Here is a 21,199-nt window from a genome sequence, read left to right as displayed (position 1 = left end):
TAATTACAGGATTGATTAGCTGAAGAGTCCTCACACCTGGGTTTGAATAGCTGACCTAAAGGTTATCCCAAAAACCTGCACATACACCAGCCCGTTGCGGATAATTTTGCCCACCCTGCCTTAGAGAGCTGATTTTGAATGTGCTGACTCTTGCATTGTCTTTTGAAGATGTTGGTTTTATTCCACCATCTCAAACTCGTATACTGTTGACTTCCGTCACTGAAACTCTAGAGCTGTGGAAGCTGACACAGCTGTGAAGAGGACAGGGAGGTGTGTCCTTTTGATGATGATATCCCCTGCGTTTTTACTGTGCCACAACATTACAAAAATAGACAAACTTCCTATGGCTCTCAGCCTGCTGTGGGGAGCCCGGGCATTTCTTAAAACGATTTACAGTGTGGAAGGGGAAGAGGAACAGGACACCCTCTGGAGATGCCACCAACAGCGGCAGCTGTGTTCAGGACTGCAGTGCTTCTGCTATTTTGTCGGCTGCATATATCCAGGGAGCAGCTAATCCCATGTGACTGGAACAGGCGTTAAAAAAAAAACCATGGAGCGCAGTGATGAATCTCGTGCTTGCCAGACAGAGACATGATATGGGCAAAACGCAGGAACGTTCATTTTGGAGCAAATTGATCCACACTAATGGAAAAGGACAGCTGACACAGGTGCTTCACAGAGATGGTATGCATGACTAAAGCTTATATCTGTCATATGCATTTATTCCACATGTCCCAGTAGGGCCATAAAATTGCAACAGAAATGTTAACTGCGGGGCGCAAACATTGATGCTAAGACGCAGCTTCTGCAGAGCTTTGTGTCTGACAGGAAAGGTCTCAGGGATGATTACTCAGCTGCCATGCTGATATAAGGGCCTATATCACAATAAATCTTTCATGGCCACAGTATCCGATTGTCTGTAGGTCACAATAAGACAAGCTAATCTTGAATTATTGCACTTGAGGTACTGGATTATACCCACTGAATGGAATTACAGCAACTCAAAAGGTCAAGTTAAATTAATGTGACCAATTTCAATTTCTCTTCCTCCTTCATGCATCAAACTGCTATTATTAATTTGTTTTGTTTTTTTTTTTTACTTGGCAGAGCTATTTACCGCACAGAACATTGTAGCTGCAGGTCTAAGAAAGGGAGAGATGGCTAATTTGTACTCAAGTACTCTATTAGCTTCAGTCAAGCATGGTGTGGAGCACTTTCAGCCTTTCATATTTTAAAATACACACTCCTCTAACAAATATTAGACTGACAGCCTCACAATTGGCTGACTCTCCCTCAAACCATGTTATAATAATAATGACACTTTATTGATCCCCGTGGGGAAATTCTCTTCTCGCCTACCCCATGCTCTCCATGACACAGTCATAAGTGAGAGCGAGCTTGGCAGTGAAGGGCAGCGAGCCTCAGCGGTGCCCATGGAGCTGGGGGTTAGGGGCCTTGATTAAGGGCCCACAGACATGTGACTATTCTGCCAAAGGCAGACATGAAGCGGGGACCTTCCGATCGTAGGTACAGAGGCTTTAGCCCGCTGGGCCACACGCTGCCTCTTACATCACTGATGCAAGAACACGTAGGAGAAAAATCATTTATTTTGGATCCTGCGGCTTGCCGTACAGAGCCTACAGTTCTGTCAGCTCAGAAAAGCAGTGCGGTTTCTCTCAGGACGAGACCTCCTTGTAGTTCCACCCACACTGTTGCTTTTTTTTCCACCAAGGAGTTTCCTCGTTTGTGAGAAAAAAAAATGGGAACAACAACAAAGTGGGAAGCCTGTGAGAACAGTCTGGTGCAAGACGTGCGAGATCACATGGAGTGACCCTTTGTGAACGTCACTTTACGTCACAGTGTTCCTGTGCTGAACTTTGGGTAATCACTGAGGATATGAGACTTCTTAAGTGGTACAGTGCTTCACGAGCTTAGGCATAAACATACCCATAATGCACCAGTATGCATTTTATTCAATGTTTTGACATTTGACCCTTTAGAAACACTTAATGATAATGATGATGGTAATGATGTGCAATTACCTGCTTTTATTATGGAGCGAGAGGCATGAGATGGACAACACTGGATGGACACATACCAAATATTATCTAGGCAACTATTTTGATTATATGCTTGGAAAGATTTGGTGTTTTGCAAAATTTACAACACAGACCTGAAGCAGATGGTTCCAAGACCTTGTCCAGCTTCAAAAACACACTATATCTCCGTCGTACAAAAAAGGCAGCGAATGCTGACTTACCTGACCAGGGCTTTGACGGTGGAGCGCACAACGCTGGAGAGCATGAAGAGGGGCGAGACCAGGATATGGAAGAGGGACAGGGAGGCAAAGGCAACAGCAGGGGAGAGGTCCGAATCCTCCGACAGGTGCACATGGACCACAAACGTCTGCAGGAAGCACAGCAGACGAAAGAAAACACAAGATTCAAAATGCTGTGTGACTCTAACCCCACACTCTTCCCAGAGTATGTAGGCTAAGTTTCTACCATGACCACAAACTTCTATAAATAGGACAGGATATATGCTTGTTTGTGACGACAATTAAACAGCGTCCTTAAAATGTCTTTGGAAATTATTTAAACAGGTATGGCAGTCTGCCAGCAACTCAGCGGATCTTAACGGGAAATGGCAGCAAACGGACATCCGGCACTGAAGAAACTAAAGGGGATTTTCAGAAGAAGCACCAGCTTAGCTAACCTTACAAACTCAACCCAAGGCAAGGGCGCTAGGGGCCGCCAGACACACATTTGACCTCATACTCACAGTAAGAACCGCCGCTATTGGGATTGCTGCATTCATGAAGACTGAAAAAACAAACAAACAAACAAAACGTTTGTATTGCAAAATCAAAGTCAGGTCCAGCACAGACAGACAGGAGATGACAATAATGCTGAAGGTTTGCCTGAATATTAATGTCCATTGAAGGTTTCTATCTTTAGCTTCCGGCCTCGGATTGAACCTCTGAAATCCTTCTCGTTAATGTTTTTGTCAGGAAACGGTCCAGAAGGCTCACTGGAGACAGACGTGTAGAGGGCGAAGGTCTTCAGGCTGGTCAGCTCTTTCTGCCGCGTCTCGTCCACGCTGTCACGGAAGATGTGCTCCCAGGCATAGAGCTTCAGCAGCTTAATGCCGCGCAGTAGCTCGTTGGTCTTCTTCAGCCGCTCGCTGGAGTATTCCTGTGGGGGGAGTGGGGGGGGGGGAACGCAGGACCTCAAACATGCTGGAAACGCACATGTACACTCACAAACACACTAGAATGTGGTGTCACTGGTGAAAAATTCAATCTACTTGATCTATTTTTTGGTGATCCTCTCTTTCCTTTCTGTTAGTGATGCTATAGAGCAGGAGTGGGCAATCTTATCCGCAAAGGGCCGGTGTGTATGCGGGTTTTCGCTGCAACTCCCCAATTAGATTACTAAATAGGGGATTGATTGGCTGAAGAGTCCTCACACCTGGGTTTGAACAGCTGACCTACAGGTTATCCCGAAAACCTGCTTACACACCGGCCCTTTGCGGATAAGATTGCCCACCCCTGCTATACAGGATAATCATTCAGATGAGCATAAAGGACGAGTCAATATTTGCCCGCCGGAATGGGTCTTGAATGTGTGGTTTCCTTGGCATGGCAAGCAGCCAGCAGACCTCATGGATCTGTTTGTGTTGGAAAGCCGGGGGGGGGGGGGGATGATGAGTGGACGTACTCACCAGTGTGCTCTTCTGCGCTTGGGACAGCTTGGTGGCCACGAAGTACTGCACTGGGGCCAGGACGGCGATGACCGTGGCCCCAATCAAGGCACTTACTCCCAGGAGGTAATAGAGGAGGATGACTCCGACGATGATCTGGAACAGCGCGCACAAGGACATGAGGCCACCAGCAGTCTCCCTCCACCAGCTTCATTCACAGCTGCAGCCTTGGGTTTCCTCTGACCTTCAGGGTCTCATTGAGAATAAAGTAAAACTCGCCCTTTGGTGACTCGAAACACAATGTACACAGCTGTTGAATGTTCAAATGTCACACAGCTGTACTATGGCATTGGCTTGTATATAAAAAATATATAATTACATTTTATGATATATAATAGAAAAAGTAGATATGCCTTGAATTATAACATCTAAATGGCAACATCTAGTGATCCTCAGCCTTTTGTTACCATCTGGTACACATTTAAGCTGAAAATGATGATGTAAAATTGCAAAATTGGCTATATTCAGGCAGTATTATATGTATCATGTATGACATCAGTGTGCCCTACAATGGACTGGCAGCCCATTTAGGTTATCCCCCCTACCTTATTGTAGGTTCAGCATGACTAAGTACTGCATAAGCAGTTAGGGAGGATGGATGGATGGATGAAAGGCAGGGGTCTCCAACTCCGGTCCTGGAGAGCTACTGTCCAGTAGGTTCTGTATTCTACCTGTGTTCTGATGAGCGGGTAAATACCAGGAACAAGTGTGGCTCATCAGAAGCCAGATAGAATAGACAACCTACTAGACAGTAGCCCTCCAGGACCGGAGTTGGAGACCCCTGATGTAAGGTGTAATAGTAAGGTATAAATAAGAGATGAGTACTATACTGGAAAATACCTCGTGGTTTGGAATCAGATGATATTTGGCTATCACAGGTAGGCTCTGGGTTATTCGAGGACATAGATAGAATTACATCTTCTGTATGCTCTCCAGCCTTTATTAACTGTACTTCCAGTGGAAGGATTCAGTTCATGTGAGGAGTTCCCAAACTTGGCATGGTCCAGATCTGGGTGGATAGTTCAGGTCCAGAAAGTCAAAATCCAGACCAATATTTTCTTTAATCCAACCGGTTGAGCATAAAGAGTCACAGTCACAGAGTACTCAGCTGGTTGGTTGAAACAAAATCTTGGTCTGGATTTTTACTTTCTGGACCTGAACTATCCAATTCTGACATGGTTGAAACTGAGACCAGGAAATGCAGTTGGATTAAACTGCACCCACCATAAACTCTAACATTAGCAAGTGCATGTGGCATGTTACTGAATTCACTGCTTACTTCCACTGCCTGCTAGATTACAGTTCATGTTGGGTTCCCTCTGCTGCATGAGTCTGTCGCATGGTAAAATTTATATTAATGCTAAATAAGTTCATATTCATGCATGTTTTATTTTACCTCACTGAAGTAATATCTGCTATGACAATATATTTGATAAATATATTATATTAAAGCCACCCCCTGTCCTTCTTGGTCATTGATCTAAGCACTAAATAAAGAAATTTCTGAAGGTAGAGATCCATATTTATTCACTAGAGTACAAAAGACCCAGTAGTTACATCTGGAATCTGTCAGTATTCAGCAAAACATGACTTGTGAAGGCTGGAGAGAATGTACAGCAAATGTAATTTCAGTTCTAAATCGCATTGAAAGTTAAAACAGCATAACAGAAAATCTGTGCGAATTAAATTACAGCGGAATACAAAATTAAGTATATTGGCTAATTCAATTTAGGGAAGGAATTACATTTTTCTTAATTACATCTTAAAATGTGAAATGATGTTTTCCAGCAGCAAACTTTGCTGTAGTTCAGCAGTTTAACAATTTATGGCACTAAGTACACGGTTTTATAGATGAGTAGTAAATGACTAATAAAACAGTGGAGATGGAGGGATGGATGTATGGATGGATGGAAACAGTGATGATATCTGCAGCTGTGACATACTTGAACCGGCATGGCCCATAGGTTCGGACAAAGGAAGAAGAACCACATCAGCTGGTTGGTATCTATGGCCACCAGGTTGCAAATCTGGCCCACAGTCATCTCCCCCATGGACATGTTAGAGGTGCACAGGCGCATGATCTTGTTGTAGATCTTCAACTGTAAATATGGAAACACCACAGGTAACCGTTTGTAGAGCATCTGGCGTTGCGGAGCAGCCACACTGTATGAACGTGAGTCATGCGTACCTCCAAGGCCCCCCTCAGGTTGATGCCCGTCTCGATAGCCACGTAGTACGAGGCTTGGAGAAACGTCCTCTGGAGGAGCAGCGCGAAGAAGAGCAGGACAGCCAGCACATAGGCATTTGCCAGGAACTCCTGCGAGGAGATGAAATAGATCCCCAGCAGCTTCACCTGCAGCAGAGCAAACCAGGTCCATAGATTCGTCAACGTGGCGTCGAGCGCTGGCCTGAAACTATTGGATGACGATGGGCTTATGAGGGTGAAATGGCCCTTAGAGACCATGCACTATGACTCCGAGACTAGCTCACAGCTCAGAAAGATACCTAAAATAATTATGTTAAGTAAAGAAGGAGTACTTTGTCTGCCGTGTATAATGTGACAGGGCTTCCCAATAATCACTATTTGTTAACCTTATATGGTTTAAATGATCATATCGGTGATCGATGAGTCATTTGTTTATTTTCCCGGCAAAACCGTTTTCCAACATAAATGTGATATTAACAAAAAAATTACATTTAATTAAAGGAGCTCAGCTAAAAAACTGGCAGAATGAAAACAAGAATAGGAATAACAAAAAAAAAACAACAACAGTAGGCAGGGAAAGCAGGGAAAACTGTTGCCTGTATTTCTGTGTAATTCTGAGAGTCATGCACTCACGTACCTCCCAGTCCTGTTTCACCCTCAGTCCATCATGATCAACTGGTTTCACACTCAATATTATTCATCCAACATCAGCATGGTAACACATTGGTAATACATTTCTGAGGAAACACTGCTTTCTTTATTTAGTGTTTAGGCCAATATTTAAGCGGTCAGAGGTAGAAATGTTGGGTCCAGAGAGTAAAAATCCAGACCAAGATTTTGTTTCAACCAACCAGTTGAGTATAAAGAGTCACAGAGTACTCAGCTGGTTGGTTGAAACAAAATCTTGGTCTGGATTTTTACTTGGTGGACCTTAAATTTCCACCTGTGTAAGAGGTTACTGAATTCATCCACCCATCCTTTCAGAGGGTGAGGGCCTCATCATGAAGCTCAGGTAGGTTTGTCGGGCTGTTGGTGTCGGCTCAGTGTGATGGCTGTACTTGACGGGCAGGTCCTACCGGGGGTTGGGGCGCCCTGTTCTCCTTGCTGATGTGGTGGACAATCCCGGAGATACAGAGAGGCCCGGCGAAGCCCAACAAGTCGGCCAGGAAGCGGAAGGTGATGCTGAGAATGATGGGTCTCCCGAAAGCTTGCCGGAGGGCCCTCCAGATCCACCTGGGCCCCTGCGGCTGACTCCCATGCAGTTTCTGAAGATGAGGAACAAGAGCAATCAGCGACTTGCATGGCTCCTGCTCCGACAGCAACGAGATGGGCGGCTCCCTGAGTGATCTGCATCAGGAATAATGAAGCTACGCTCCCTGATTATCTGGGGTCTCATTAAGCCAGAAATCCTTAATCAAAACCCTTATCTGCTTTAAACCCTTTTTTGGTTCTTTTTTGGCTTTTTTGTTTTTTTTGCTACATAAAATGCTCATGTAGGTTCCTGCTGACTCCAGAAAGGTGCATAATTTAACAAACATTTAAAAGTTAAAGTGCCAAAAATCGAATGTTCAGAGGAAGTGGAAGCGTGGCAGTTCTTGCCTCTCCATTTTTTAGTAAAAAGGCATCATATTCTTTGCTTTTCGCTCGTCAGCTCACTTCTTCGCTTGACTAAACCGCGCTGTTGATTGAGCGCACTCATAATCTGAGGCCACATCTGGCACTCGCTGTTCTGATGCCGTGCGGCCTCTCAGTGAAATTGCGAGGTTGCCCCAGCAAGCGTTAACGATGGCTTTGAAGAAAGCGCGAGGTCAGCCTGAGGTTCAGGGCCGATCTGGGGACCAGAGCTGGGGCTCCGTCCCACACAACACAGTCACAACCCCATTCCCATGGAGGAAGAGTGTTTTTTTCACTCAGCCGGACGTGAGGGGGTCAAAATGTCACCCTGTTCGTTCACAGTGATGCATGGAGATGCTTTGTGGCCAAGCTAAGCGAGCAGTCTGACCTCACTGCGTAATGGAAAACCCCCCACTCTCCAACCCCCCTCCACAGCTGACATCCAAATGGCAATCAAGTGATTTTTTTTTTGTCCCCCATCAAAGAGCCACTGTACACCATGTCGCAAAGCTGGGATATTCCACCTTATCAGCTGTGACTACGGAATTGCCCTGTGTGACTCTCCAGTTGGGTTTTCTCACATGCTACCTATCCGATTGTTGTAGTGTTAGGTTCACTCAGATCTCCATTACACAAGTGCAGTGCCGTATTGAAGTTGATCCTCAGCATATGTTTATTTTAATGCCATCTATGAAAACAGATCCCTCACAGGACCTGACTAGCCTAGCCTGACTAGCCTAGCCTGACTAGCCTAGCCTGACTAGCCTAGGTTAAATAAATAATCTCTCCTCCTGACAATCACTTCTCTCTCCTTCTTTCTCCTTTTGCTATTTCATCTTTCATTGTGTAATAAACGTGCCTCGTCCTTGGCTGCCTGCTGTTTGTAATTAGAGCATTAGTTTCCATAGGGACGGGCATCCCATGTCATCCAAAGGAAGCAGTACCCTCCAATTATCATCGGCACGAATCTGCAAGTGAGGCATAAGCAGAATGATACCCAGCAGGCTCACTGGTCCTGGAAATGGGATAGTCACCTCTGGGTTTGTTGGAAAGGCTTTCAGTCTGGAAAATCACAAGTAAATCCTATTTTAGGTATTTGGTCATTTGAAGCCACTAACTGCTGCATCCATAGAAAGGACATTAGGAGCTGTGTTCCTACCCCAGCTGGTGTACGGTTCTTTGAGTTAGAGTCTGTGTCTGGAAGGTCAGCGGTTCAAATCCCGTGGCTGACACAGCAATCATATCACTGTTGCATCCTCAAACAAGACCCTTGACCCCAAAATCTGCTCTAGGGGAGCTGTATAAATGGCCGACCCTGCGCTCTGACCCCAAGCTTCACTCTCACAGGAAAGGAAGATGGGATATGAGAAACCCAAATAATAATGTACCAGGAACTATAGAAACCTTCATAATACATTATAATGGCTGGTATACAATTTGTTAAAGCAGTACAGCATCTTATATTGACAGTCATAAGGAATTATAATACTTCATAAGCTCACATCTATAATACACTACAGATACCTTCACAATGCAATATAATGGTCAGTATAAGCATTAAGAATGCTTTGTACTGCATTATAAAGACATCTACAGTGCATTATAGATGAGGGCTTCATGGAGTATTCATAATGCATAATAAACATGGCTATAATGCGTTATGTCTTTTTATCATTTTTTATACCCATGTTTATAATGCTTTATGAATGCATTATAATGTGGTATGAATGTGTTCATAGATCCTTATAGACATTGCATTCATAGGAAGAGTTATGAATATACTTATACCTGTGTTTGTCCAAATGGAAAATAAAGTCGTCATCATCATCATCATTAGTATCGTCATCTAGTAGTAAGTTATGCAGCGCTCCTTAATGGAAAGCCGACCAAATGTTGGGGTCAGCACCCTCCCTGAGATGCTCACCACCATCCCCTTCCCCACATATGTCGTACCTTCTGGGCCTCAAAGGCTACGCGCAGCCGCAGGTAGTTGGTGAGGGCGCGCATTGCAATAGGCAGCCTGCCGATGACCTTGAGGTCGATGGGGCGCCTGTGGGCAGAGGTGATGAAGGTGTTCATCCACCAGTAGGTGGCCTTGGACAGAAGGTTGACGAAGGGCTGCAGGAAGCGTACGCCCAGGTCCTGCAGATCTTCAGGAGGCTTCACCTCTGTGGGGTGTTTGAAACACATATAGCGCTGCAAAAAAAGGCCACCAATCACACGGCAGGAACTGACACAGGGCGCAGGCACAGACGTACACGGTGACAGACGGACACTCGCAAAGTCTCGCACTCACCATCACAATGCAAATATCAACATGCACACAGTGTGTCGATATGTTTACACACTATGTCAAAATCACAAATTCACAGATGTACAAACAAACACCTGCAAACGTATGCATACAAGCAAACAAATACAATCACAGACACACGTCTATTCATAAATATTGATACACAGAATGCACACAAATACACACAAACATGTAAGGTAGTCTGAGCTACATTTAAGTGGATGAAGATATAGTCCATTTAGCCCAGACTACCTTAAATTTATCCGGCTAAGCAAGACATCCTGGTTCGTAAAATACCCCCATGATTTTTGTATTCATATCTTTTTGGAGACCATCCATTAATATTTATAATAAAAACCTATAAAATTGAGTTTTCCCTTGTGGGGACTAAAAAAAATAGTCCCCACAATGTAAAAATAGTAGGTTTCTATCACATTGTGGGAATATTTGGTCCCCACAACATAATATATACATAACACACACACACACACATTTCACATACAGAAATCGTCTCATACAGAGCACACACATCAACACGATACAATGCAGCTCCCTCTACACTCACCTAAAGGATTATTAGGAACACCTCTTCAATTTCTCATTAATGCAATTATCTAATCAACCAATCACATGGCAGTTGCTTCAATACATTTAGGGGTGTGGTCCTGGTCAAGACAATCTCCTGAACTCCAAACCGAATGTCAGAATGGGAAAGAAAGGTGATTTAAGCAATTTTGAACGTGGCATGGTTGATGGTGCCAGACGGGCCGGTCTGAGTATGCACCATGTCACAAAGCTCGAATCATTTCAAATTGATTTCTTGAACATGACAATGAGTTCACTGTACTCAAATGGCCCCCACAGTCACCAGATCTCATCCCAATAGAGCATCTTTGGGATGTGGTGGAACGGGAGCTTCGTGCCCTGGATGTGCATCCCACAAACCTCCATCAACTGCAAGATGCTATCCTATCAATATGGGCCAACATTTCTAAAGAATGCTTTCAGCACCTTGTTGAATCAATGCCACGTAGAATTAAGGCAGTTCTGAAGGCGAAAGGGGGTCAAACACCGTATTAGTATGGTGTTCCTAATAATCCTTTAGGTGAGTGTATATCAGAAACTGTGCCTGTGTGATCCTGCATTCTTTAGAAATATATAAAATGCTAAACACAGTGTATGTTATATACAGCATCTTGCAACCCTTGACCAGTGACAAATCCTTGAATAAAAAGCCCTGAGACTGTAAATGTGCCGTTATTCAATGTCATTGTTTCTTAGCCAAACCAAAAATGGAAATCTGCTGTTTTCGAGTACTACTGTAAGTCCCCGCCTTCAATCCCATTAGACATTAATGATGTTCAGACAGTGATGTTGCTCGCTTGCTTTGGCATGCAGAATGTCAGTTTAGTGCCAGCAATGAGGGTATAAATGCCCACAATTATGCGGCCTACCAACACCTCCCTGGCAGCCGAAGGTTTCGGGCCATCGGAATATGACACTTCTTGGCAGCCTGATTTTTTGGAATCATTCAGCCTGCTCATACTGCACTTGTTAGACAGATAACAAGCCACATGAAGTTGGTTTCCTACTGGCACAGCTATATTATTTTAAGGCGAGAGAAGGAGATCTTTTGTTCTTCAAGGCGACCGGCTATTGACGGTTCTGCTAAGGATACAGCGTAGTGTCCTGCTTGGTTGTGACTAACAAACACCCGCTTTCTGTTTTGTGTCACCTGCGTATGTGTGGTACGGTGGTTCAGTGGGTGGCATGGTTAAAGGGTCGAGATCCTGCCTCCGCTCAGTGGCTGTGGAGGTTGTATGTTCCCCCCCGTGTTGGCTGGCATTTCTCCAGCAGCCCAAGGACAGGCAGTTAAACAAATCGCTCACAGAGCGCCTTATGCTGCCTGGGGTAGGACACCGGGCTCCCTGCGACCCCGACCAGGATGAGCCGTTGGAAGATGGATGCATATGCCTGTGGTGAACCCTCAGTATTTCAGGCTGACGTCGTTAAAACCGTGACTGCTGAATAAGCAATATCTCCTTTAACCTTCAACATTCTTACGGCCTCGCTCCACCGAGTGAAATCTCTCCTTGGGGTGCGGGTGAGGAGAATTATGGAAGATGACCTCAGTCCAGTTTGTTTATTTTTTCTAAGTCTAACGAGATTTTTCAAGAGCAAATAAAAAAAAGCCTTTTAAAAAAGCAGATCAGGTAGTGCAGTAGACAAATAAGATTGTAAACAATGCATCTGTGTGAACATGTGAGCAGGAGTGTGTGTGTAAATTAGGCTACTGCCTGGTGTGTGATTGTGTGGGACTTCAGCAAGTGCAGCTCACCTCAAAACCTAGGAGAGCTATTTTTAAACCTATGCTACTGACAGTAACCTTGCTGTCTGAGTCACTCCCATTGGCTGAATAGTTATACAGCTTTCAGCAACAAAGTCACATGGTCACATGTTAGCTGATGCTCCTCTCCAATCCAGCCAACACTGGCACCGTGCACTCAGCCACGATCTTAGCCTTTGTGCCATATGCTGCCCTACATTTTGAACGCGCGTTGAAAACATCAACTCTCTACAACCTCATTTCAAGCTAATCCCTCAGTTACAGACCCACAAGTATGCCAGCCTTTCCAGCCAGTGCTGAATTTGAGGCTTTGAATCTAATAAACGTCTTTGCCTTTAAAAAACACGACGTGTTGCTTGTCACTTTAACTGCGCAATAACTCAGTTCACGTAGACTTTGATTCACAGCTCCCTGCCACTAAACGTTTCACAGTATATCCCATGTCATCAATACACGCGTAACTGTTCCTAAATGGATGAATGTGCAAGACTTTCTGACCGCTGTGGCAATGCCGACTCTTTTACAGACATCTCTGTTCGGTCTCAACATCCATCCTGCTGGGCCTATATAGAGCATCTAGCAAAGGCAAGCGCTGAATGACTTAATAACACAGAAGCTCCGAGGCAGGGAGCCTAAGACATAAACACATAGCAGAGTTGCAGCCGGCAGCCACATTGCACCATTAGAGTCGCAACATTGCTGCGTTATTGTGTCTCGCCTCCTAAGTCACCGCAGTGCATCATGCAGGCCCTTCTCGGCCCACGCAGCCCATGCAGTATAATATTTCAACATCGGCCTTGGACAGAGCAAGGACAAGCTGGACGCCACGCGGGGAACGTGCTGCTGGAAGTGCACCTGGCGACCGTTAGGAGATCACAGGTTTGCACAGGATTCATGTCAGCTCAGTGGATCCTTAACACAGTGACTATGTGTTCTTTAGTGCATCAGATTTTCATCTATCCTTCTGTCCATCTCTCCGTCCATCTGTCCAACCATCCATCCATCCATCCATCCCTCTATCCATCTACCTATCCAATCATCATCTAACCACTTATCCCAGTAAAGGTCGCATTTCTATGTAGTACAATTCAGTGGGTAAAGAGTACAATCTCCTTCCTTTTAGATTCTGCATCGCATGTTTCGTTTTTTCAGTAATCTGGAAGCCTGGTGTGTGGAGAACATCACAGCCAGCGTGCCAGTGCGCAACAGGGCCTTCACACATGGAGGGTTACACACCATGAGGTCCCGGCCAACATGCTGTGGGGACCAGTGCAGCTTCCACACTGTAATACCAGACCCAGTCCTTCACCAATACAAATGATCTTTGAGATAAATGACATTTAAATAAACACAAGTTCTGGAACAGTTGAATACTGGCATCATGTGACCACAATGTATTTGTATAAATAGGAAAGCTCATGTGTGGATGGAATCCAAAAAATAGTGAATGTAATGGTGACTGACAGCCTAGCATTACAGGAAAAGGTCACATAATCATGGTAAGAAGATTCAGTATTGGCTCTGAATCTCCTGGGAGCTGCAAAGCCTGGATATATGTGCATATAAACACAGACACACTTACCACATAGGCTAAGCACAGCCACATTCACCTATATATAAGCCTGTGTCCCATATGAGAATAAAATCTACTTAAAAGTATGCTAACAGACATTAGCAAATGGCTGGTGTTTAGCACTATGGACAGATTGCCGTAGTACATACTCTAGCACACGCACACAAACACGCACACAGTGATCCCCTTCACCCAGTGCTCACCCTGCCCAGGATGACATTGATCTCCACGGCCAGCAGCAGGCCATAGAGCAGGACCAGAAGCCCTGTGATGCAGAAGCGAAGCTGTCCCAGGCCCACGTTGTGCTCATTGTACTTGGCAAACTTCATGGTCTTGGTGACGAAAGCCAAGACCCAGTAGATCAAAAGAGCTGAGAGGAACAAAGGAAGCATAAACCATGGTCACTGATAGGTTCCTTAAAATGCAGCCACTTATTTTAGCTATTCCCATTGGATAACCACAGATTATAACAAAGACAAATGACAAATAAGACCAATGATTAAGATTCCCTTAAGTACGTCAACCAAATCAATTCCATCAACAGAGAAGAACCAGCACAATTAATAAACAAAAAACTGAAAGATATGGATGAATCCATGTAATTTTCTTTGTTTGCAACTAATGATACATTCATATTCAGGTGCAAAGGATTCTGGGATTGGTCCGCAGGATGATATAGTTAGGGTCGCATCTATTGCATGTCCCTGCAGTGGTATTAAAAATTCATGGCAAACTGAGTCCGCTGTGGCCTGAGCTGCTTTTGGCAGGCAATTCATTCGAGATTAACTGGTTAACGTCGTTTGAGTCATCCGTGGGCTGACAGCTATACAGAGTGGGTGTCACGCAGAGGAATCGAGTTGGGAGTGGATGACTCCTCCATACAAGCAAAGAAAGGGAAGCCGTGAGGTCGGAGAAGAGGAACACACACACGCAGAGTGACCCAGGGGAGAGGGGAAATAGGCCGGCTGTGGGACCAGTGGAACCTCACGGATGTTCTACCAAATGCCTCATGCTCAGCATTATGGCGCCCCTGTATTTCGAAGAGTAATGAAAAACCAGCAGCGGCAGAATGAAAGGGCACCTCGCATTTTATTAGACCTGCGGTATCGATCTCTTCCCTGCGACTACCCGGTGCCAGAGTAGCAGTCATCATACCGATATCAGTCTCCAGAAAATCAGATGTAGGGTCACCATGCAAACACGCAATACATAATGTTTCAAAGTGCAAGCAAACGGACACAGGGAAACCTTCCGAGAAACCCCCCCCCCCTCACTTTCTGTATCACTTTTCACATACTGACCATTTCCCACACTCATCCATACCTGTCCTACAGCATCAGAGCATGACGCCCTCTTTGCCATGTCATCGGTCATATGACACATTGCAGGACCAATCAGTGCTCTTTGGCTGGGTGGTGCTGTAGGACATGCTAATCTGCCAGCTGAGGTACTGGTCCCCATGCAGTGAATCAATACCCACTGAGTCTTCGTCATAATCGACAGGGTACTTCAGCTCTACTCGGCCTACCCCTCAGCCTGGCCTGTGCCCTGGGAGACCCCTCAGTGGGAAACCCTAGACAGTCCTTCTGTTCTGCAGGAAGCACCTACCAAGTAGAAGCTTCGGGAAGTTCGAGGTCTCGATGTTGTGGTAGTAGATGATCGAGGTGATGCCTGCCAGGAAGGCCAAGCAAGCGGGCATGTAGAGGTGCAGGTGAAGCGATTGGTTGAACCTGTCAACAGAGATCTCCAAGAAGGTTAGTAGGTGCCCACCCACTCTCACCCGTGCGCAAAGACTAACTCAGACATGAACACTTTCCATCAAATATGAGAAAAGCATAGGAATGACAGTGTGCGCTTAAATTCAACCTGCATGTTCAGCTGCTGAAGTCTCTAAGCTTGTGTGCTATGAGCCTGGGTCTCAGGGCTGTGTGTCTCGTTAATAAATTAATGAGAAAGCATTCGGAAGACCGCTCTGAAAGCTACACCTGGGGGCCAAGTGTCCCGTTCCTCTGGCCCCATCGCCGCGCTGCAACCCCACATCACCCACTGAGACGTACCCGTCCGACACGGCTCCCTCCGCGATCTCGCAGACAAGGACGAAGAGGAGGATGAAGGTCAGGATCCAGCGCAGGTTGTGGCCCGGGAAGTGGAGCCACGTGCTGTGGTGAATGTGTACTTTGGAGCTCTGGCTGCCCCAGCCTGCAGGGGGCGAAAGAGGACCAAGCTGCAGTGTTTGCTTAAGGATCCTGTGCTTATGGAAGGTGGTGTTGGCAATGATTGTTAATGAGTATTTAGGCAGCTTACTCGTTATGGACTTCCCTGGCAATTAAATTGATCGGTCCGCAAATTGGTTTGTGGTGGTGAAGCCAAGGGAACAGCCAGTCATTTGCATGGATTAAAGCTTCTGAATCCTTGGCAGGTGAAACTTCTTTGCGTTTAAAATCACCCACTTCTCTTTAGTTAAATGTGACATCACTATAAGCCTGTCTCCATGTTTCCCAAAGGTACTTTAATGCCATGAAGTTCCAGGAAACACACCCTTGTAACATAACTCACACATTTAAATCCATTACCAACCTAAGCCGGTATCAAAACCCTGGGGAGATATTAATACTAATGCCTGTCCCTGTCCCTTAAGATGTTTCCCACAACAAATGAACACATCTAAACAGGTTAATATTCTAGCAGACAGTGTGCAGGAACCCATACCTTCTGGGGAACTCAAGGACCCCAACATCTCAGAGGGCTTTCCATGACATTCTGAGATGTTCATGCAACCACTGAAATAATGTTTATGGTATTGACCAAGAGATAGTAACCATACCCTACGAGATGGAAAAGGTTCCACACACAGCAAGTAAATTCCATCATAAAGGTATGTCTAAAATAGAAATGTTTCCCCTACACTGGGCCTTGAAGAGGTTTGCTGAGATGAAACACTCTTAGGTAATTTAGAACAGATAGATTTACCAATGGAGAGCTGAAAGCTAATTTTATCATGTGCTTTGATTTAAATCTGTCACACATTAATACCTCACACAGGAACATAACATAGAAATCAGCATCTAGAGTGGTTATAAGCCCAGAAGAAGCCAAACACCAGATTTATGATTTATACACCCAGAAACACATTAAACATGTTAAAGGTGCAGCCTTGTCTTCAGGCCGAGCTGTAATGCAGGCCGGGGCCACAGTTGCCCTTTCTGTCACGTCACTCACCTTGCCGCGGGACTCACCGATAAAGAGGATGGGGAAGGTGATGAAGAGCAGGAAGACGTGGGGCACCACGGTGAGCGCGTCCAGGAAGCAGCCGTTGTTGAGCACGCCCCGGTCCACGTTGTAGGCGCTCGAGCCGTTGTCATTGCCACAGAATGCGAAGGACATGGCGGAACTCGGACTCTGTGGAGATCAGGCAGTGAGGAACGGTGCAGAAGAGAGTGTCGGGTGGGGAGGGGGGGGGGGTCGGAAAAAAAAAGGCACAAAGAAGACTCCTCAGAGCATCTTAATCCAGCAGCAAGCCATACCCCAATTCCAAGGTGAATGCTGCCCTCTCCTTACATCCCTGCCGGCGGGACCACAATGGAGGTGACCCAGGCTGAGCCGGCTGCCGTCAGAGGCCACCTCTGGAGCAGGAGCCCCCCTCCCAATGCAGTTTAAGCAGCTTTTCCAGAAGCCAGAGAAGCTCGTGTCTCGTTCTTCCAGGACAGTGCAGCGGCATCCTTTTTTAAAAACACGCTTCCGTGGATCGAGCTCTACACGCCGGGCGAGACGCTCAGCGCGCAGCCGCTCTCCCGGCCGGCCTCCGAATCCGGCATTCCACGGCTATTCCTGCTTCCCGGCAGCGAGATTTCTGAGCTGACCTTGTGCGGCGATGGCGCTAGCATCAATGAGAGAGTGTTGGGGAGGGGTGTGTGTGTGTGTGGAGGGGGGGGGGGGGGCTGTCAGTGGGGGAGGGAGTGGTGCAGTTTCTTTCTCGGCGCAGGCTGTTGCACACGTCACGGAGAGGTATGTGCAAAGCAGAGAGAAATACCGACCTGGATTTCATTGGGGGATCTTCATATGTTACATAACTGCACTGCTCTTCTACTCGAGTTGCATTACACTGGATGGGAAATTGCATGGCTGTAATTTTATGCAGGATGAAAACTGAACCACTGTACTGATTCAGCTTAGATTCCAGTATATATGTATATATATATATATATATATATATATATATGTATATATATATATATATATATATATATGTATATATATATATATATATGTATATATATATATATGTATATATATATATATATATATATATGTATATATATATATATATGTATATATATATATATATGTATATATATATATATATGTATATATATATATATATATATATATATGTATATATATATATATATATATATATATATATATATATTATATTAATCTTTAAACTGCAGCTGTTTGCAAAACAATGTGATAACATACATGCCACAGAAGTGTCCTAAGCTGACCAGGAATGTGAAATAGCAGATGGCAGAAAGAGTCACTGAATTCGTGTTGCTAGAGGCAATGGAAAATACAAAAGTGAAGGAGCACTGGAGAAAAAAAGAATAGAACGCACAAATAAGCTTGTCTAGACGGCCCGACGGAAACCCGGGGATCAGGTGGCGACAGGGTGCAGGTCCGCCCACCTTCCATCATGTGATCTGCTCCAAGGTAAAGATGAGATAGATGGGTCACTGAGCCACTTCCCCTACTGACTGCACCCCAGACACGACCAGGAAACATCCACTGCCTATGGGTCTAAAAATGGGCTGTCCATATGTTGGCTTGTCCCTCAAATGTACTCTGAATAGTATTTTGGGGATTAGAGTCCATTAATGGATTGCCTTGGGCCAGATTTCAACCATGTGGTTTCATGGAGGTATTGCTGTCTTCACACAATAAAAACAAAGACTAAGCCACAGATCCAAGTGCATTATTAATGATCCACATAGCTGGCTGAGTGAGATGAAGATATGTAGGCTGGCCCTTTAAGATGCCTTGCACATGCATTTTAAATGTGTCATAAGCGTCTTTGTCTCGGTGGTGTCCGTTTGTGAGCAGCTTTCCCTTGGCAGCGTGTTCGCCGATCTCTGACCAGAGGAGACTTCACGTGGTTCTGTGAGATCCGCCGGGAGCCGTCTTGAGGCTTACAGTGCCCGGGGGGTATTTTGTGACTGAGGGACAATTGAAGGCACCTCATGAACTAAGTCGGACATGCTTCCCTGAACCACATCTCATCAGTGCGCACTCAATCCCTCACACAACCCACAAGTGCATGCAAAGTCACCTGTTTCGTTTAGATTACAACCAACGCAAGACTGGATCGAAATAAAAATACACAACAACACTATCACGGTAACAGCAGCTACTGTTTATTATCATATTACACCCTGCAACTCTCATGGGCATCAAACATAAGCGCTAACAGGACTGACGGACTCCATATAATTAAACACCACACATGGGCCCAGGCAACTATTACATTCTTCTTGTCGGTATGTAAAACGTAAATAAATAACTGATATACGACGCTGCTGTGGAGCGCGGTAATAAAAATAAATCAAGCCCCCCTCCGACTCGATTTAAAGTGCCTGCTTTATGTCGGTCTGGCCTGCTGTCGGCAGACAGGTAATATAACACGGTCTTAGGAGCACGTTTTCTGTTTAGAAATAGATGGTGTTTATAGCCTGTCCCGTCTTTAGGTAAATTGGGAAAGACCCTTTTGATGGATAACATTTGCATAAATAAAGGAGCGGAAGTATTATTGCAAAGCATGGAGGGGAAAGAACCAAACAAGCAAAACAAATTAGAGATAAACAGCAGACATTTAACAGCTAGCCTTAACGCAAGACCATTTACATATGCAATGTAATTTGCCACCAATTCCACTTTTCAAATGCATACAGTGATATGCGGCTATAAAAAGGAAAATCTAGTAAATTGAAAATATAAGTAAAACTTAAATAATTTAAAGTATTTATCATACATTTAAACAGATGCATACCGATCTTTAATTCCAAACGTTTAATTCAGTATTTTTTTAATAAACTGGAGGCTACTATACAAATTATACATATAACAACCGTAGCTCTGCATTTGTTTACTATGCAGACAACAGCAAACTTTCTCATGGCATATTGAAAATTAATGCCGAGAAACACCCACTGGGCGATTTAATAGATTTACCACTGAGGCACCTACCGGTTTGTAGCGGGGTACCATCATGATCCACAAAGCTTGGAACTTCCCCTGGAACCTTCATAAACGGATTAAATTGTTACTATTTCTATTTATTCACCGATGGGTACTCGGTGCACTTTCTCCAGGGCGTCGTATTGTTCGTATGTGACTACATGTACGTAACCGTAAGGACTTCTGTATTTTTGGCTTCCCTAACAATAAACGCGCATCGCATGGATGTAGTGCGCTGTTGTCCTGAACATCCCAGTAAACCCGACATCCTGTGCAAATACATCCTATTATTTGACTGACGCCGGCACACACGCACATTATTTGGTCAACTGCCAAGCATAATTGATAGTCTTATTGCCGTGCGGTCTCCCTTCGGCTCACTGGAGCTAGCCAGGGTGCTGAAGGAAAACCAGACAAATTTACACAGAAACGGAGAGACAGATCGTCTTTCCCCCCAACTCCAATTATTGCACTTAAGCACATATCACAGACTGGACACACAATCAGCAAGAGGTCATGTATAGCGCTACATTCAGAATGATCTATTGTGGGCGTGGTGTTAATGTTAGCTAATGATCGACAGCAATCTGGACGTATTATAACCTTAATTTACGTCTTCCATAATCGCTCGACTGGATAATTGGCTGGATAATTTAATATTTAAGCCTAAGCGAATGGCAACGCTGGAGAAATGTAATGCAGAGAGAGGTATTTACATCCAATTTTTCAAATTATAAGTAAAACAGTACCAGAAAAAAAACGATAGAACAGCGCAAATTAAAGTTTTCGTGCAACAAAGGCTACGCTGTGTTACGCTACGTTTACCGTGGAGGAGAGGAACGCTATCGCCCCCTAGAGCTCACTGTAATAATTTCAAAACGTATAAAGCTTAATTCGGTCATGCGACCCCTGCTCCTCTAAACAAAAGCGACCAATGACCATGCATTCATTCTTAGGTAGACAGATTTACATTCCTGTGCAGTTTACTGCTACATTGCGATAAATGTACAATGCTTTTATTATAGCATAGTCATTATATTCAACTTCATGGTTCATTTATCGCACAAAATTCACTCCGTTAAATATTCACTTAAAGATAATATTATTACTATTGATGTATTACTATATATTTGTAGATATACGACGTCTTATATTAACTAGCAAGTTTTCCTG

The 21,199-nt window shown here is 44.7% G+C and overlaps 1 protein-coding gene across 3 annotated transcripts in view; it reads right to left on the bottom strand.

Annotated features, from left to right (window-relative positions):
- Positions 1 to 20,792, bottom strand: part of abcc8 (ATP-binding cassette, sub-family C (CFTR/MRP), member 8) — a 47,626-nt gene extending 26,834 nt beyond the window's left edge. The window contains exons 1-14 of one of the 3 annotated variants that reach the window (XM_023842247.2): positions 20,743 to 20,792; positions 20,036 to 20,090; positions 17,032 to 17,194; positions 15,853 to 15,994; positions 15,404 to 15,525; positions 13,999 to 14,165; positions 9,536 to 9,778; positions 7,045 to 7,233; positions 5,951 to 6,115; positions 5,706 to 5,861; positions 3,724 to 3,858; positions 3,032 to 3,194; positions 2,782 to 2,822; positions 2,261 to 2,406 (exon numbers count right to left, since the gene is read on the bottom strand). In XM_023842247.2, coding sequence (XP_023698015.2) covers positions 2,261 to 2,406; positions 2,782 to 2,822; positions 3,032 to 3,194; positions 3,724 to 3,858; positions 5,706 to 5,861; positions 5,951 to 6,115; positions 7,045 to 7,233; positions 9,536 to 9,778; positions 13,999 to 14,165; positions 15,404 to 15,525; positions 15,853 to 15,994; positions 17,032 to 17,194; positions 20,036 to 20,090; positions 20,743 to 20,744 — 1,889 coding nt within the window. In that variant the 5' untranslated portion in view covers positions 20,745 to 20,792. Of the gene's footprint in view, positions 1 to 2,260; positions 2,407 to 2,781; positions 2,823 to 3,031; positions 3,195 to 3,723; positions 3,859 to 5,705; positions 5,862 to 5,950; positions 6,116 to 7,044; positions 7,234 to 9,535; positions 9,779 to 13,998; positions 14,166 to 15,403; positions 15,526 to 15,852; positions 15,995 to 17,031; positions 17,195 to 17,319; positions 17,687 to 20,035; positions 20,493 to 20,742 lie in introns of those variants that run through there. The other 2 variants (XR_002841835.2, XR_011982206.1) reach the window with 2 other exon arrangements.
- Between the last annotated feature and the right edge of the window lie 407 nt (positions 20,793 to 21,199).

This window comes from Paramormyrops kingsleyae, chromosome 13, assembly GCF_048594095.1.
Source record: "Paramormyrops kingsleyae isolate MSU_618 chromosome 13, PKINGS_0.4, whole genome shotgun sequence".
NCBI lineage: Eukaryota > Metazoa > Chordata > Actinopteri > Osteoglossiformes > Mormyridae > Paramormyrops > Paramormyrops kingsleyae.
This window is presented reverse-complemented; position numbering and strand designations above follow the sequence as displayed.